Below are 19,801 nucleotides of genomic sequence, written 5' to 3' on the forward strand. Positions count from 1 at the left end.
GTATAGTCCGCATTTAGTAAAATAAGATATAATAACTAGACAGAGTGCACAGCGGTCGCACCATAGTTAGCAAAACATTAAGTGTGTTGTACTACCCTTTGTTGACACTAACTGCAAGTATTGCATTTTACATATGCCCATTGTATTGTTGCATGTTGGCTCTTAGCAAACCAGATATACTGTAGATATCCAATGTTGTGAGCAATATAAGATGGAGCACTGAAATTGCCTCTTAAAGGCCAGAGTGGCTAAATGCAGTTGGCAAGCACAGAAGTGGTCAAGACATTAAATGCTCAAGCCCAGAGGTATCTCTGGCAATTCACTACGTCACATTCATATCAGAACGTTACGAGTTATCGTTGAATGAACATGAATTTGGTGATCCAGCTCCTATTGCTAACGGCAGTATGTCTTGAGGATATCGGCATGTGTTAACACGCATGCCATTCAAAGGGGTACCGACACAGTATTTTGCGGTAGAGATAGCCTGTGGGATCGATCCCAGTGAACATGCTTATATAATCTGCAAAATGCCAACAGCGAATATAGCTTGGAACTTATTTTAAATGAATTTTAAAGTTTGCGTGAGCGATCGACATCCTCGCGCTTCTGACACCCTCAAAGGGTGACCCTTGGTGACCCCTTACTTCTCTCACGTGACCACGCTGCAACAAGTTATGATGATGTTATAGCCGCCATGTTTTTTTGCCGCATTCGCTCCAGCAGCCTACTTCTCGGCGGCTGCTCACGAACCGTGCGGAAGTATAGTAAACTTTAAAATGTCGCATATTTTACAGGGTATCACTTGCATTCTACCGAAAGTCAAATACTGCTACTATTCAAGGTTGCTTCCAATTCCTTTGAACCAAAAGAATGACATTTGCACATGCCTTGTTTCAATTAAAAAAAAATAATAATGTGCAGGTTAGTTGGGTCATGACAAATATGCTCATTTTTCTTTACGATATGTGATATATACTATTCGAATTCAATTCGAAATTATTCGACTAAATCACTATTCGCTTTGAACCTAAAATTCACTATTCGCACAAGCCTAGAAATCATGGGACCATGCGTCATCCTATTTGTTCTATTCGTTCTGCATCTATTCTGCAATTCCTATTCTGCGTCGGTGTCTTTTTTTCAATCATTTTTCTACGTCGCGAGTCAGAAACCAACATACGTAACTTTCTAGCATGCTGTCATGAAGCATCGTGTTGTGGCCATCACGTTTGCAGGTGGGAGATCAGTGCCATGACTACAAACAACAGCATCTCGCGCCCGTCACAGACGACTGGTTGACTTGCCTCCCAACAGACTCTGCAATGAAGACTCCCTGCCTGTGGCCCAGCCACCGGCCGATGGGCGGCAAAGGTTGTACATAAAGTGGCGGATCACCGGGGTCCTCTTTCCACGACCTGGCAGATGAGACGTCCAGACCACGCGCGTCGGAAGATGGGACGGTCATTGCAGAGTTGTCCGCGATCTCGGGGAGGGCCCGTCGGGAAAAAAAAAAGTGTGCAAAACACGTTCCTGAAGTTCTCGGAAAGGGTTTCGCGTGTGGTTGTGTGCAGTCGTGAAAGCAGCGATTGCTGGCGATTGTTGTTCGCTCGAGCTGGTAGATTTTTTTGTTGTTGTGTGTGTGTGTGTGTGCGCGTTCCTTGTAGAGATGTCACCAAAATCTTACAACACCGTGGTGCGTGTGTTTGTGCGCCTTTCGGTGCTGAAAGACATAAAACCGCTGCTGCTCAGCATTGTTTCCTTTTTTTTTAGTTTTTGTCCCAGCTGGAAGTTGGCACTATGGTATTTTGGTGTTATGTACATAGTTACATTTTTTTTTTTTCCTTTGGAGGTAGAGAAGCTCAGCAGAAGAGAACTGTAGAACCAGCCTAAACATTCTACTTTTTTTTAGTGTGTTCCTACATCAAACAATCCATTTCTCCTTGGTGTTTTCTGTTAGCTATTTTTTTAAATCATGTGACAGGTCTCCTATTTAAATAATTAGTAGGGGTGTACAAACATTGACTGCAAAACTATGTCATTCAATTCATATTACATTTGCAAATTCACTATTCAATGTTGTCGAATATGTGTTCTCTTCAAAAACTATATGATTTGTTTAAAAGATTAGGTTTTTGGACGCCCCTAGTTTTTCTTTTCCGTACCAGAGGTTCCTTCAAGTCTTCTTCTCTGTGAAGCAACTAAAGGAGCACGGTTAAAAAAAAGCGTTTCACGAAAGTTTAGAAGAAATTATTTGCGTTCTTTCTGGCATGTGTGAGGGAACCTTTCATTCTACAGTTAAATGAGTGCTGAACCTAATTTACTGTCATGCAGCTGGTACTAACGTGGCAAAATCGGTCGTTGTGATGAGTTATTTTTTTCAATCATTGATATCTTTGCAAGTCATGTGAATCCACATGAGTGAGCCCTCATTAAGTGTGAAAGGGAAAATCGGCGTCCACCATAACCCTTTCCTTTCATAATCCTTTCATAACCCTTTCATAACTCTTCCTCCGTCTCACATGATTCCGCAGAGCTTATTTGCCATATCATCAAGTATGACACAATGTCATCATTACTAATACTCGGGGACAACTTTCTGTGCCAATGCAGTCAAGGCTACAGAGCTGAACCACGTCATTTCGATAGTCTCTCTACGCTGCTGGAAGTAGTCCCACAAAAAAAAAAAATTGCTGTGTGTAACCTAAGCATTTCAAAAATGTACAGTTCTCATTTTGTAGCCTCAAATTGATAATGCAACAAAATGATTAGCCAGATTATGTGAAACAGCATTATTCTTTAGATTTTTGGGGTTTGTTTGGTGTTGGCGTTCTCCACTGGCGTCTCATATGTTCCCTTCAGAAAAAAAAAAATATACATGGCCTCCTTGTCGATGGTGCCTTTTTCCTCCGGTACCTCGCCACTTCAATCGCCGCATAGGATTTTCAAGAAGCTTGAGAACTAAAACCTGTCAAAACAAACGTAGCAGGTGATCTGCAAAGTGTATATGCCAAAGTGAGACTGACACAACCGGGACTCTGTCATTTCCGCATTTCGTTCGGTTAGCCAGCTTACCGGCGTAAGTGAGCATACTGTTGCGTGGCTCAAGGTGCAGGTTCTGAGTGGTACCCAGGTTAGAAGCAAGCGAAGCATAAGGGAAGAGTCGCCAGTGATGGTTCAATGAACTTAACAACCATGGAGCACACGCGAAAAAGATGAACTCTAGCAAATGCGTATCTGTCGCGCTGAAACTGAAACTGAAACCAGTTTATCGGGAACTACTTTGGCGCAGTAGTGCACAGCAGTTAGCTCCGCCACCCCGTAGCTTTCGCTCCATTGCCACAAAGTTGTCCCCGAGTGTAACAATGAGCTTCATAAGGCACGACTAAATTCATGCGGCCAGTCTCGGACTTGCTGACGTTATTAAATGCACAAGCGTTTGCGGCTTTTGAAAGTCATTCCTAAGTTCAATCTGTGGTATGTGGAAATAGAATTAACACTCGAGCGCTTGACAGGTGAATCTGACCGTGTCGTAATTGCTTTGGATAGTTAGACACTGTTTGGACGACATGCACTGCCGTTTGCGGGTCTAATGGAATTTCTTACGACACTGTAGCGTGCACAGAAATGGTGCGAAATGTAAGCGTAGAATTGAAATCAATTTTTTTTAGAGCGAAAGACGTCTTGTAGACATCTCCTGGAGACGAGTGTTAGCCTTGCTCAAAAGTTATTAGCTGCATGAGGAGTTTCTGCTAAAGCATTGTTTTTGTTCTTGGGATTACACTTGCGCCAGATATGAACGCTATCAAAAGAAAATCTCAGAAAGACTAGGCCAGGCACTCGCTGTTTGCGTGCCGCTGTTTGTTTTGCAGAATAATAGTTATCGTAATGTCACACTTGAACGAGCTACATTTTAAGGTAGCATGTAAAGTTTGACAGCAGTTTCCTCTGGCTGGTGATCCAAATGCATAAGGCGAAGCGCGTAATGAAGGAGCAGTGGAGTTGTAGTTTCATCTCCTATATGAGAATGTTCACAATTTAATCACATTGGACAATAATTAAACTTGACCACTTTCTCGTTGAGTGCTTTACTTTCTGCATCACCAGACAAATGGATACAAGCAGTTAATTCCAAGCAGGCCTTCAATTTGCATAGCTACCACCACTTTTATCCAGGCCAAGCGGTGTCCAATTTGAGCCGAACTTTTGTCGCAGCACCATTTTGTGTAGCTCCAAAACTTACGCTGAAAATTTATTGTATTTAATAGTAGGCAATGTCGTACAAAACTCTTCTCAAGGATGAGCCAGGTTCTTTACTTTCTTAGAATTGTGCAAGTTCATTTGGTGGAAAGTAGCAATGCTACTTTGCCTGATTTAGTTCAAATTGGTTTCATGGAGTTGGGTATCATTCTCACTCCGACAGCTACTTTGAAAGAAGGAACGCACATACAGACGGGACATCATCAACTAAAGCGTCTGTGTACGTATTCTTTCTGTTCTCTGGTCCACATCAAAATGTTCTGTCGTTCATCATTAGACCATCGGCATGTTCTTCTCTGCTCATAGACAAGGGTTGAAGCGCGAGCTTGCATTACAGTAAACAGAGAGGTTATGTTGAGATGACTTGCACTTGGTCCCGCAACACTGAGTACATACTAGTATCGACAACTCATCAACCTAGTAGACAGTACCAATACCCCAGATCATACCATTAGTATTCAATACCAGACATCTGGGAGTTCGCGAAGACAACTGCTGCTTGAATGGTATACATACTTTATGGTACCTTTTACCAGCACTATTTGTTCAGGCTGCAAACTGTATTTTTCTGCTTTAATTGTCAGGTATGAAACCTGTTTGTCATTTGTTCGAACCCACTAAGTTGGTTCCCAGTCTGCGTGTATTTAGTTCAGTTGTGTACATCCTGATTGTCATGTGTACCTGTTTGAACAGGGTAGTAGAACCTCATCGATACACCTCTAAATCACGATCGTATTTCACAGTTCGTGCAGTGGTCGCGAAGTGCGTTGTGTTCAGATTATGATAAAACATGCGTTTTGTCTCATTGTTTTTTTTTCTGAAGGCACATCACAAGGGCCCTAGAATGTATTGAAAATTTGAATGTATGCCAAGGGAAAGCTCCTATATTTAATATTTTCCTTCCCTAATTATTTGGACGGAAACCAAGGATGAAAAGTGTGTAAAGTGTAAAAGTTCTGGAATAAAAAAGGATTGTGAAATTTTGTACGCTTATTATGGAAGAACATTGGTAATTAGATGGTCAATATTTAATGGTTTAGAACAGATCAAAGGATTCTGTTGTCTAAAGAGCTATAAACATAACATATTCGTGAACAAAACAGCGCTAATCTTGAATATTTGCTTCCGTAAGTTTTTGAAATATTTCTTCCTTCTGTTTTTGATAATGTATTGCACAAGTATGCTAAACATCGGTTGGAGAGCAACCTAAGTGTGTTTCTGCAAAAGATAAGTGAGGTTGAAGTTAGTACGTGATGTTTTGGCTAAGTAATAATTTTTGAAAAAGAAACTCTGCATCTGAACTTTCCCGATAGAAATAATAAATTGTCTCCATTCAGCATCTGATGTTATATCAAATTCGGCTGTGCGAAATGAATATGTTCAGCAGGAGCTAACGACACAGCGCTTATCGCAGATGTCAAACTGTATCGCCTTGCGAATTGGACATCAAGTGAGGTGTTGAGACATCCCACGATACTGTTATGCTTTTGCGACATCGGAAGTTATAGCGGCATGCCCGTGCATGGCAACAGAACAGCGATGGTCCAGCTAGCTTTGAGCTATGCATTTCATTTATATCTCTATTGTAAGTTTGGTTTTATATTTCCTTAATGTGCTTGTGGCTGAGTGATGGTTTCTATGCCTTGAGTGTTCCTGTGGTACCACTGAAAAAAAAAAAAAAAGAAGGGGAGGTAAAGTGTGAACAGTAGCGCAAAAAATTCACACAGACGACGACATAGCAAGACGGGACACAGCGCTGTGTCCCGTCTTGCTATGTCGTCGTCTGTGTGAATTTTTTGCGCTACTGTTCACAATTATGCAATACCAACTAGCCCACCAGTCTGTCCTTTTAAGAGGTAAAGTGGTTGCTTGGGCGAGTTGGTACGACATACTTCACATAAAAAACAGCGCTAAAAAACGGCGGACAAGAGAAAGAAGGACACAGATGGCGGCGCTGACTTACAACAAGATTTATTTGCTAGCACCACGCAATATATACTTGTGCAGTATCTGACAAATATAGGAAGAACAATAAAAAGATAAAAACAGTGAAAACCTATGGAACATAATCATCGTGATAGCACGCTATGAGCCTCACGTGTGCAAGCGTTCTGAAGGAAATCAATTTCTTTTTGTGATAAGGCAATTGAAGGCCTGCTGACACACGCATCGCCCAGCCTAGCCATTTCCGCAGCTTCGTGAATTTCGCGTATCATCTTGTGAATTTCGTACAAGTATATATTGCGCGGTGCTAGCAAATAAATATTGTTGTAAGTCAGCGCCGCCGGCTGTGTCCTCCTTTCTCTTGTCCGCCATTATTTAGCGCTGTTTTTTATGTGGAGAAGGGGAGGACTGTCAGTGGCGAGAGTCTGAAATCACTATTTCCCATGCATGCGTATGCTGATCTTGACCTGCTGTTAGGGCTAATGTATTTATGTTCCTGTGGCCAACCCATAGCTTTCAGTCATTACACTAGGTTCTAATCTAAATGATTTAGAGGTTGCAAAGGTTTTGTCAACGTGCCTAGCTGTGTTTGCTCGGCACTGCAAATGCGACTTGAAAGTGAATGGGAATGATCTGTAACCATACCACACGACAATTCTAGTGATGACGCAATTGTGCCAACTGGTTGGGTCAACAGTGGTGTGGTGCACGACCAGCAAAAATTGCCCAGTTTCTAAAACCAGTTTTGCAGAATGCAAGCGTCCCTGCGTTTGTCACTGTCCACTTCAGAAGTGCAAAGCTCTGGATGTGACACCAATATCTTTGGGAAGATGCCAAATTTGCACGATTTCTCTCAATAAATTGCACGTAAATTGAGTGTGCCAACATGTGTTAACACGTTTATTGCAAAGCAGTGTGAGAAACATATTTGCACTCTTGGACAACGAATGTTTTCGATCACAACGATGTGTTAACATTCTTTGTCGGCCTTTGATTCCGCGTCTCACGACCTGTCAGTTGCACGGCATGTCTTGAAAGTGAGAAATCTTGGTTTATTACATCCAGAGAGATGTCGTGGGAGATGACTTCTGGTTTGTTGCTTTTGTCGGTTGCGTTGCAGAATTACATTTCGCAAGATGTTGCCCTTGTTGAGAATAACTCAATGAGCTGTTGTAAAGCGATGTAAAATACAACGCATATTGGAAACGTAGTACTCTGACATCTTAGTAATGTCACTATGTTGGCAGCTTACGGAGGCAAACAAATGAGAACAGTGTTGCAAGAATGAGTATAGTAACCTTTAATTAGTAACAACATGTAATTGGTACTGAGGATAGTCATCTACAATTAGTTACGGCATGCGATTGGTACTGAGCGCAATGGCTTCCTCATCCATGAAGCAGTCATTGGTCAGTAGTTTCCATAGCGTGCTGACGTGTCACATTTCTCAGTCCTCATTGGCTCATTTGCTTTTTGGTCATCTTGGAGCACCGTACACATTAAGATGCAAATTAGTCTTTCTTGAGACATTCGAGCGATGCCGATGCCCAGTTTTACTATGCCACTTGTCATGGATATTGTTGGAACGAAATCTGTCTTTTATTGCCTTTCTGAGGATTCTGAGGGGCACATTTTTATTTCACTGTGGTCGTCAAGCTTGGCAGTTCGTTCTTGCTGCATTACGTACGTTGGCAAAGCCCACCTAGGCGGGTCATTTTTTTCTCATTTTTCTGTCCCAAAAGCATGCATTGCCTATCTCTTGTCCAAGTTTGCTTCAATACATGTCGGAAGGTGCAAAAAGGCTTTGTTCAAGCTCTACTGAATGAGCAGCTTTTCCTTTCATACTTCTCATTTTTTTTTCTTTTTGCTATACTGATTCCATTAATATTCAGTAAAAAGAAAATGCATCATCTTAAACAAGACACGTTAGAATGTTTCTCAATTTCCTGATGGTGCTTGCTTGTGAAGCTGCTGTATTTACGCCTGTCTATAAGCCCAATGCTTTTCATAGGAAAATATTGCAGTTTTACGTGGAGAGCCTTTGGAAAACAAAAGCTCATATATCTTTTCAGTGGCTGTATCACACTTCATTATCAACTGGCCTCATTAAATGCTTGGGTCACTTGCTTAGTTAGATGCTCCATTTCATGTACTGTACAATCATTTAGGAATGTTGTGGAGTAGAAATTTTTAGTGGTGTCATCGACAAATTTTTTTCCTTCATCGATCGTGAAAGGAGGGCTCATTCCATTTTGAGATGTTTGTAGCACTACATTGTATTTCTAGTTGCATGGTTACTGGACACCACCGTTGGCTGTTCAGACTGTCAGGACCGATACAGAAGTCCCTGTGGTCATATTTACCGCAGCTTACTGATGGCCAGCTATTGAAGGCGATCGAATTTGTGATCGGCAGTACAGTCCTTCATTCCATAAATAGACACTAAATCGGGTCAGGGTGATGATGATTAATCAGAATGTAAGCACTGTTTTCTATTTCCTACCTTTGAACTGACAGTCATAACCCGACGTTCAGTAATCCACCTTTGTAAATATGCAATCAAAAGATGGAACCGTTGCCATAATGGGTAGAGGGGGGTGCTTGCGATACCTTCACCATGCATGCACTGGCAGAAGTCGATCGCGGAAGCAGTGACAACAGTGATTCGATTGCAATGCCGCGCTTTCTCGTGCTCAAGCATGCCAACTCGGGTTTTCGCTGAAAAATTGAAATGAGAATTTGGTTTGAATAGAAATTGAGTGGGTTTTCAAGGTAGCCATGCCTCAAAAATGAGAACCTTGCTATGTAAATTGTGTTCTTGCGCCCTTGCACCTTGAGGGTATTGTAAATTGGTCGGTTTCTCATTGTAATGTTATGTCCCACTCTGAACAATTAGCCTGAAATTCGGGCAACTGGAGAGGGATAGCCATATTTAAATAACTTTTGGGATTATGAAATGAAGTAACATAGCACTGGAAATTTGAATTCAAGATTAAAAGTATTAGTACTGATACGTGCACCTATAAATAAGTTACATGATATTGATATGTTCACGAATGTGGCTGCAGTATACTAGTCCTTGTGAAGAACCTTTCATTTTTTTAAGGATGCATGGTTAAAGGACTAAAAGGAAGCTATGCTATCATCAAGTGCTACCTGGAGTCATTATTTGGGAGGTTTTTTTAAACTCTCCTCAACCATTCTGTGCATTGCTGCAGAAGCTACGGGTCACTACATCCAGCCAGAATAGAGAAGCGGAAAAATGGCTCCTCCATTGTATGGCGTCGATTGCCTCCCATGCAACACTGACTGCTTGAAAGCTTTACGGAAGAATTAGCAGCGCACAAAGCTTTTCCTTTTTCGGAGCACTCAAATAACACCTGTGGTTGATTGGTCGATAGGGAGGTCCTAGCCTTTGCAGCACTGCACAGATTTGGTGGCACGTAGCAGTTCTGAGCAGGGTGTAACAGCTAGTCGTGAGCGTCTTGACACCAATTATGACATGGATTCAAGCGGTTGTATGTGTGGGCCCTGTTTATGATTGTGTTTATGTGTGGGCCCTGTTTATGAGTTCATGATAAAATCTGAAAGCTTTGTGAATTTCAGTATGTATGGCGTGCCTGTCTGTTCTGTAATTTTTTTCCTTCTTGGATCCTATGCATATGACTGTATTGCCTGGGTAAATGTTTGATGGGGCCGTCTTGTGTATCTATTTTTGGCTTGCTGTCACTCTCCTGAGTGGTGCGTTTTAACTTTGTTTAGAGTACACATTAGGCTCTTTTAATGCCACTATGACCGTACATGGCCAGACAATGGTGCGTGCAAGAAGAAAAAAAAATTCACAAGCCTTGTTTGCATCCGACAGCCTGTGAAACATGCCGAGACTAATTGAACCTCGCTTGTTTAGCCATAACTTCGGTAGTTTGGGAGGTGGGGATCCTTTATTTTGTTGCATGTGATTACGATGGTTGTGACTGAACATCCATTGTTGCTGTGTCGACTTTTTGTTGCATTCAGTGAGACAATACTGGATGGCATGCATGATTTCCGGAGAGGGGTATGCCTCCTCTTCGGCCACAGCCATGTTTTAATGGCAAATTTTGAGTTAACCAGGAGTGTTCTTTCTCAGATTTCCCTGCTTTGAGAACCAATGAGGCTTGTAAATCCTGCACGTTGAGTGCCCTTTACTCTTTCCACTATTACTCCTGTCCCTATTGCTCCTGTCCCTATTGCTCCTGTCCCTATTGCTATCGTTCCTGTCACTGTTACTCGTGTCCCTTTTGCTACTGCCTCTGTCCCTATTGCTCCCATCATTATTTTCACTATTGTTCCTGCAAGAGCTTCACCTTCTGGATTAGTACTCCTATAGCATGGAGTACCATATCCGTAGTACTCCTGTGTTCTTCGATCCTTGCTGACTCTTTTGTGCACGTACGGCTGCAGACATGCAGGTATTTTGTTGTACGCCAGCTCGGGCTCCCAATTCGAACCTGATGTAATGGTCACTACCGCAATAGGTTGTCCGGTCCTTTGCCTCCTCAGTTGGTTTTTGAAGGAGAGTTTATAGTGTATCTATTTCGGGCCCACAGTCATGCACTGCGAACGTGGGCAAGTGTGATGCCTCTTCTCATCTATCTCGGTATATGGTTCACGTGTTTGTTAATGGTTATCAGGCACGCAATGCGACGTATGTACAGTCAGTGAAAATGTGGAAGAAGCGACGTGTGAACACTACATGATTGATCCTGTAATCACATATATCAAAGCAGGCCATTGGGAAGTGCAGGCCACTGCTTGTCACTCTTGATCTGCGGGGCTGTGAGCCTGACGTTTGACATAGTCACTGAGCGTGTTGTAATCACGTACATGATTGATGTTTTTTGCTGCTGGCAGTTGTGAGGAGAGTGGGAGCTGCTTCCAGAAAGGTGTGCTTGAGGCACTTACAGGTCTCTGCAAGTGGTCTTTATTTAAGGGTGTGCAAATATTTAAAGTTGAGTACGAATTGAGTAGTCTATGCTATGTGGTCCATATTCAGCTAAAGAATTCACTATGTATGCAGAGTTCTTTTGTGCTCAACTAATGTATATATGGCATGACAACAGTTGTTGTAGTCTACTAGGAGAAAAGAACAATGCAGTAGGTTGTCATTAAATTGCTGACATCATTGATTCATCAGGTGCAGCCACATACACCTCTTCATTGTTTCTCATTTGCAAGCGTTTGAGCCATGTGTGCGTCTTCATAACAAACTAGACTTTGCTAACTGGACTTCCTGGAACTAGTATTTCGCTATTATATTTGGAAGCGTGTATATACATACAACATGGGATTTGACATTGCAAAGCTTTTATGTGGTAAATGTGTCGAAATAAAAAACCTTTCTTTATGAATGCAAATATTTTTCATGTAAGGAATCAGCTGTTCTAGGTTGTGTAGAAATTGACCTTTGTTCTTTATTAATGGCTAAATGAAGGAGCAGTTGGCGAGTGGGTGAAAATATATTGCTTTTTGAGTTGTCTCTTTAGAACTATATTCCACCATAGCAGTAGGTTATTTGCATTACTATGTCACTGGTGTAAACTGTTATGATCATTATGTTCGTATGAGAGGTTCTAAACTTGCCATCACTTTTTGACGTTTTCTAAATTGCCCCTAAGTTTATCGACTTGGGCGCGCTGTTTGCTTTGTTAATGCCGACATGGTTGGTCTCTCACATGGCACCTTTTAGGCCGATTTTTTAATAAGTTGGCATCTGCAAGTGCACATCTTTCTGAGAACAAGCTCCAACTTGGTAGCTAGCCTCATGTATTCGACTGTCATGTGTAAAGACTGGATATGTGATGCTGTAGGCATCCTGGTTTAATAGCCTCCTATTATGTCGACGTGTATCCTCTGGGTGTTCCATGTAGTGTAAAGTTTGTTGGCCTTGAGTGTGTGGTCACTGTCTGTATGAGCGTGGCTGTGCGTAGGAATAGCATGGGTGTTTGCCTTTTTTTTTTACTTTTTTTTTCTCACCATCAGGTTGCATTGCATTGAACCATGCCACTGTGGACACGACATGTGCTGTGGATCAAGTGGGGCTTGTGCTATAATCACGCAAACTAGTTAGTCACGTATTCTTTCATCGCAGACTTTAGTTGCAATAGTGAAGTTTTCTGAGCCTTACAGGTGTCCAGATCCTAATAGTGATTGATGCATGTCAAAAAGGGCACTGTCACTACAAACCATGTCAAGTGACTTCAAGCTGTCTACATGAGAAGCAAATTAGCATGAGACTGCAGCTGTGCTAGGCATACAAGAATGACTTGTGCATTTGCTGCATTGCACCATGTAATACCCAATAAGAAGCACGACATCAGATTAAGGCTTGTTCACACTTGCAGCTAGCACTAGACGCGCGACCCAGTTAGTCGCAAACCAACCGGTTGCAAAAGGTTGCACATGGCTGTTTCGGTCGCAAAGCGAACACTTTGGCTCAGTCATTTTCTGCTCCATTTTTCAGTCACGAGATTGTAGTTAGCAAACCTGAACCTCTGTACAAATCGGATGCGTAGGAACGGGGTGTCGGCTTATTAAAAGGTAACGGCACTGCAAGCAGACGTAATTTCTGTGTGGTGACGGGTATAGGTCACACATAGGTGTGAACATTGGTTGCCTTGAAGCTTAGAATAATAGAGAGCCGAGCTAGTTGGTGACTATTCATTCTGAAAAGACAGGACATGCAAACACGGACACAAGCGTCTCCATATTTTCATGTGCCCGGCCCATTTAGTTTTACCTTAACGAAGCACTTCCCTAAGAAGCAGCAAATTGCATGTGTAAAGATGATGGCACATATAAGCGTTGTTGAAGAGCGAGATTTGTGATTATTTAACTGACAGTTTCGAATGAAGATTTGCCAACAATTCCTAATCACTAATCAGTGCATATATTGTGTCCTTCAAATAATTGACACTTAAAAGTTTGTCATCATCATCAATGCGTTTTCCTGCCTCCATATATATATATATATATATATATATATATGGAGAGAGGAGGCTTTTGAGTGTCTACATATCGAAATCTGAAAAATCCATAAACAGGGTGTCTCGCTGGAGCCGGTGTTTCAACAAACAGTCTTGTTTTCTTCAAGGCAGGCCCTGTTCGAGGATTTTTCCCTCTTCAAGCCTCCGTCTTTTCTGAACTTATGCCTTATTTGGATTACACGTGGAAATGTGTTACAGCTGGTAGATCAGCCCTTGTCAGGATGCCATACAACCATTTCATGGACTGCTCATATGATACAACAATGGCTGGTCCACCAGCCGTAGCTTAAGCCGTACAACCGCGCTCCTGCCAACAGTGCCCAAACGCTCAGGTTTTTCGTGTTTCAGCTATTGCTGCGAATGTCTTGTGCAGGATGTACAGAATGATGACGCAAGGTTGCAGACTATTCTTTCTCGACAGTACATGAGTGGTTCACTCGCACACGTGGCCCGAAAAGCGTATTATCTGCGTGCGCTCTTGTATGCGCAGATGTTTTCCTGGATCAACGGTTGATAATTTTTGTGTCTGTGCGCGCTTGTGCCGCCTCTGCCTCTATAATGGTGCTGCGGCTTCCGTTTTCTCATTTAATTTATATATGAATCTATAAACGAAGTAAAAAAATAAAATGAAAAAGAAAGTCTCACGTTTCGAGTTTCCTTCCCTAATTGTTTCGTCGTGCCTTTGTAGAAGCATGTCAACACAATGCTGTTCTAGCTCGGCGTAAAATGTGTGGTCGTGCCCGAAAACTATTATCCTCATGAACGGGTATGTACCATAGAATTTGGGCAGATCCCACTACTCACAGCTACGGCATGGCCTTTAATAACTGTGATGTGTGAGCGAACGAGCACAGAGAGAGAAAGAAAGAAATAGAACAGAGAGACAGAAAGAAAGATATAAAGGAAGAGAAAGAAAAATTCTTGCCAAAAAAAGCTCTTCGCGAGGCGGGATTAGAACCTGCATACCCTCGATCTGAAGGCGAGCGTCCTATCCACTCGGCTATCCAGGCACGCTAGCAGAGCATATTGTAGTGTAGCAAGGGGGGTGGGAAAGGGCAATGAGCATGAGGAGTAGAGATGGGATGGCGAGGAGGAGGGGAGAGTAAAGCATAGCACGGAAAGAATGAGAAAGGGAGAAATAGACTAATGTAGAAAGAAAAGAGAGATCAACGAAAGAAATAGAGAAAAAGAAAAAAGCGTAGTGTCATTTCGCAACCAGACACCGCACCACCTGGCCAAGCCGCGCATTTTTTTTTTGTTTCACCCACGCAGAAACACGCGGTGCACCACTACACGGAAAGTGGCAGCCAATTCGCAAAAGGCGTGGAGAATATTTGGCATACAACAGACATTTCCGTCAACTGACCTGGAATTGAAACGCCCTAGTTTTTTAATCATTTATTTTGTTTCAAGCATGCGTGCAAATTAGCTGTTATTCTACTTAAGAAAAATGTGCCCTTTGGTGGCGCTTGAAGGCGTTCTCATGTTTCTGAAAACTTCGCAGGTTTTGAGCAACAGACGTAACACGCAAACGTCACCATTTTGCTGGTACACTCAAGAGGCGCACGTTAATTGTGAGCCCCCCCCCCCCCCCCAATCACCCCAATATTTCTGTCCACCATATGGACGATTTTACGTAATCACATATGGGCGCCGGCACTTCGGGCTGTTTTACATGAATGTTTTCTTAGTTTTCTATATTGCGACGTGAAATAATGTCAGGAAACGCCGAATGCATCGACCCAACCTTTTTCATTTGTATACGTCTACCGTAGCACTGTTTGTTCAGTTTTTAAAGGTACAAAACGGCAATATAGCTTAGCATAGCGGCACCGAACGCCCCCCCCCCCCTCCCCACCCACCGAATCGGTAAAAGCATCTAAACCCATACGCGAAAGGAGGCAGCCGTCAACTGAAGATCCTGCAGGCACGTACGTGACGAGGCAATTCCAGTGAAGTTCCACAGTTCATACTTGTGACGCGCTGTCTGAACACGAAGAAAGACGCACAAAAAAAAGCACACACATGTAGTACACAACACGAGCGCGAGTCGCGCTCGTGCTGTGTACTGCTTGTGTGTATATTTTTATTTTTTATGAATTTTATATTTTGCATTTTAGCAATTTCATCGTTTTAAAGTTTAAGTTTACCTAAGCCCTGCAAGCCAAACCATAGCCATAACTTTTGGACTATGACTGTAAACTTTTCCCCCAAAGGTGGTGACCTACTTTAAACACAAACTCAGCGGTGATCACACAGGACGTGCAAAGGTATGAGCCGTCTGCTAATAATCCCTGGGCGCGCGCGACAGCGCCCGGTCGTTCAAAGCACGCAGTTCTTGCCGGAGCGCGCGACATGTGTTGGGCTAGTTGCTACGTTTATTTATTTATTTATTTATTTATTTGTTAGAGCTCTACTCCTCCCGGCACAAACCTAGAAAATGCCTTTGTGCGTGCGTTTCACCTTGAAGCGCAGTCAAGGTCAATTTCCTTCTCGAAGATGCGTGGTCATAGCAGCGGACATGCACAGTGTAGTTTGTTTTCCTTTCCCGCGCACCCCTGTCCGTCGGTCGTCAAGAGCCGTGAGCCGGCGGGCGCGCGAGCTAAGAGACTTCAACTCCTGTCACGTGACTTCGGCGCCGGCAATACGAATAGAAATGTGGACATCTTGCCCGCGCGGAGGCACCGATGCGCGGGACAGTGTCGCGGCATGCTTTCTGCAGTAGTTAATGCTATCGCTCGACGAGCTTAATTGGTTCAACTGTGTTCAACCGTGGAATTTATTTATTTATTTATTTATTAACACGAAAGTGTTTTATGCCGGGGCCCACCACGGCTCCACTGACGCATTTCCGTCACGGATATGACGTTGTAAAATATAAAGACTAACGATGGCAAAGAAAAAAAAACTGCAAGAAAACGTTACGTCACCGGGAGTCGAAATTACGACCCATTGCTCCACAGCGCGCGGCGCGAAACGGTTCAGCCACAGACGGCACGTTCTTTGGAATGCTAACGACGAGCTGTTTATATACGCCATGTACCGGTGGCAGTACTCAGAGATCGGTGGTACATCAGCGCGTTTTTGTTATCACTAGTGAGATGGCGCGAAGGGCTCGAATAGCGCGATTTAAAGGGGTCATGAAGCACCCCTTGGGCTTGTTGAAAAAACACAACCTGCGGAAAGCTGACACAGCTATGAACTGCTCTGCCAAGTATTACAGTCGTACGCGCCACGTAAAGGCCACAAGCGGAGCGCGAAGTTGCCGTTTTCTCAGGCGCCCTCTTTCCAAACAGAGGCCGGTTCTCACACTCGTCGGTGGGCGGGGCGTCAGCATGTTGACGTCGCGGAGACATAGCATGCTTATTGGCCGATAGCCGGATGAGATGCGCTTCTTGCCACGGAGTGCCGCTACTTGCCCGCGCCGCACTCCTCAGTCTGCTAACTTTACACCATGCTTTACACGGTAGCCGCACTCGCGCGTGCGAATCACAGCGGGAGAGCGATAGCGTTTCATGACGCGCGCTGACGTAACTTCTTACCCCTGTGCCACCCCTCCCTGTCTAGCTTCCAGTGCGCTCGTCGGCACGAGAAAAGAGAGAAAGCGCTGAGAGCGTGCGCCAAACCCCCGTAACTCCGCTGATTCTTGACGGATTCGAGAAATTCTTGCGACAATCGATTCGGGAGGCAGTAAACTCCGATACTAAGGTCATTAGATCATTACTTGGAAAAGTGGTTCATGACCCCTTTAAAGGCCGTCGCCCCACGCTGATGAGCGCGCGCCTCTACAGGGCGTGGTCGCTCGTGCGCGTGCTTATGTCGTGATCGCGGGCATGGGCGTGCGCAGGGGGGGGGGGGTAGGGCAAGGGGGCGAAAAGGGGGGGGGGGGCGCAAAGTCAGCCCTATACATTGTAGGGGGGGCGAGAAGAGGGGCGCAAAGGCAGCCGCATACATTGGCATAATAGGGAGGGGGCGCTGCGACGAACCTTCGCCCCCCCCCCCCTGAAGGGGAACCCTGCGCACGCTTATGATCGCGGGGGTTTGTACGTCTTGTGCTCTCACCGCAAGTTTGCGTTGAGAGCACGAAGGTCACCTCGCTCACCGCAGCGGCCGCTTTTGCGAAAGGAGCCCGCTGCTCACATAGAAATAAGTTACAACTGTGACAGTTCGCGCTCATCCTGCACGTGTATGTTCGTTCCGTGCGTCCTTTCTGCTTGAGCAGCGCGTTGCAAGTTTCGAGCTGCTTGCTGTTCTTCGCGTGACATGACAATTTGTTGCTGTAGCATTCATTCCTTCGCGCATGGGGCGAAAGAATGCACACCAAACGCTCAAATACGTCTGTGAAGACATGTTTCGCTTTCGTGTTATACCGATTCCTATGACAGAGAGATCAGCCATGTTTTTATTTATTTATTTATTTATTTATTTATTTATTTATTTCAATGCCTTCAAAGGCCGAAGGCGTTACAGGAGAGAGTGGTAATTGCAAACAAAATACATAGTTGATAATGACTGCTCGCGGCTAGTCATAGGTCGGCAAACAAGGCCGTAAGTCTGAGTCTGAGTGAGTCCGGGAGAGTAATATTTTGGTGTGTTTGAGTCCAAGTGAGTACGGTTCAGGAAACGTTTGGTGAGTGAGTACGAGTGAGTGGTTGAGGAAAATATAGGTGCGTCTGAGTCCAAGTGAGGCCTAAGCGCAATATATATTTCTTCAGTGAGTGTGCGTGAGTTCCATCTTTTATTGCCGTCCTATGGTCCTATCTACTCATCTTCGGCATTGATATCAGCCTTATATGGGCTTATATCGGCTTATATCAGACGCGTGAGTTGGGGAGCAGGGGGGGGGGGGGGGGGCGTGTCCTGACTTCCCCCCCGTGAACACTTTCACGGGAAGTTCTTGATAAAATATCTCGTGTGATTCACGTATTTCATAAAAGTGTCTTTACTGGATTAAAACCACTGATAAATCGTATTTGAAAGTACAAGATCAAAAGGCGTATCCTAGAGCACCGATTATGTGAGATATTGGCATTTGAAGAGCATTGACCCAGGGTCGTAGCCAAGGGGGTTCAACCCCTCCCCCCCCCCCCGAAAAAATTTCTGGCTACGCCCCTTATTGACACCATGATCGAAAAAGCTAATTTTACGCTATTTGACTCATGAGTCAACTCCCTCAGGCTCACTCAGTCAGGTCAAGCCGTGAATCTGAGTCTGAGTGAGTCCGGCTGAGTGATATGTTGGTGAGGTTGAGTCCGAGTGAGTCGGATTGAGAAAAAAGTTTAGTGAGTCTGAGTCCGAGTGAGTCCGGTTGAGGAAAATGTTGGTGAGTCTGAGTTCAAGTGAGCTCTCAGAGCAAAATGTATTTCTTGAGTGCGTCTGAGTGAGCTCCAATGTTCTTGCCGACCTATGCGGCTAGTACATAATGTAGTAATTGTCGAAAGTGATGTACGCGCACATGAATTGATAATGTAGCTAGGGGCGGAGGTAGAAAGGTGGTTCCATTCCTTGACTGTCTTTGGCATAAATGAATCAGCAAACAATTTAACCATTTGAATGTTTTTGCCGTACATGTACGGAGGCGGTTTTCTGTCCCGCAAGGTCTTTGCCGTACGGTACGTTTTCGACCCTCTGTTTGAAATTTCGCGCCGTAATGACGATGCACGCTCACTGGGAGCTGCTGCCACATCCTACAACTTACAAGAAGCTTTTGAAATGATCGTGCTACATTAGGCGCGCGAAACTTGACCTTTATCTTTATCGGCCTTCCCTTGCAGGGGCGGCGGAAGTTGATTTCCATCTTTATTGGCGCTGCTCTTAGCGTGTTTATCACCGACGCTCATGAGGTATTCTCGGTCACTTTGTTTACCGAGTTTACTCTGCTGAAGGCAGCCGTAGGCAGAGAAGATGCCGTGATAAATAGCATGGCTAAGATACAAGATAAATACAAGATAAATAGCACGGCTAAGAAGTTCATCTTTCAGGTGTGCATTATGAAATATCTTGTGAAATAGCGATAAACGAGACACACGTCTTTGTAGAACGAGGTTGGGAAGTTGTGTCAGGAACAAACGAGTTTCATCGGTGGCGTACTTGAAATAACGGGAATAATTTGACAGAATGAAACGCACACTATAGTTATGTACTGATTCCACTTCGTAAATAAGATTTCTTTTTTCTTTTATTCTACAAAGCGTGGATGTTCAAGCCTTGACTTTACATGTGTTTTATATAACGTAGTCCTAATGCAATATAATGTTATGATGGTGCCCTTGAATAGATGCAGCATAAGGTAATTAACCTAACGTGCGACTGAAAAATCCTTGAACAGGAAATGTTGGTGGAGCCAACGTATCGGCAAGTGGATGAAAAAAATGAAAATGACACGGTGACACGCTTCTCACATTGGCCTGCCTTTGGTCCCTGGCTTTCCAGGAGTAAATATAGAAAGTAAACAGTTCTCCTGGGTAAGCATATCATGGGTCTTCGGCCGTCATTATCTTCAAAAACCTGCGTGGCCGTTCTCTTTAAACAGTGACGGGACAGGTCGAACTGAGTAAAGATATGGTGTAGAC

At 43.9% G+C, this 19,801-nt stretch overlaps 1 protein-coding gene across 3 annotated transcripts in view; it reads left to right on the top strand.

Moving 5' to 3' along the window:
* The window catches only part of LOC119373402 (kelch domain-containing protein 3), a 536,457-nt gene that overhangs the window by 134,085 nt on the left and 382,571 nt on the right, over positions 1-19,801 (top strand). For 2 of the 3 annotated variants that reach the window (XM_037643431.2, XM_049410770.1), the window contains one exon: positions 1,239-5,240. In XM_037643431.2, the coding sequence (XP_037499359.1) occupies positions 1,239-1,302 (64 nt within the window). In that variant the 3' untranslated portion in view covers positions 1,303-5,240. Of the gene's footprint in view, positions 1-1,238; positions 5,241-19,801 lie in introns of those variants that run through there. The other variant, XR_007414339.1, reaches the window with a different exon arrangement.

The sequence above is a fragment of the Rhipicephalus sanguineus genome, chromosome 11 (assembly GCF_013339695.2).
Source record: "Rhipicephalus sanguineus isolate Rsan-2018 chromosome 11, BIME_Rsan_1.4, whole genome shotgun sequence".
Taxonomy (NCBI): Eukaryota; Metazoa; Arthropoda; class Arachnida; order Ixodida; family Ixodidae; genus Rhipicephalus; species Rhipicephalus sanguineus.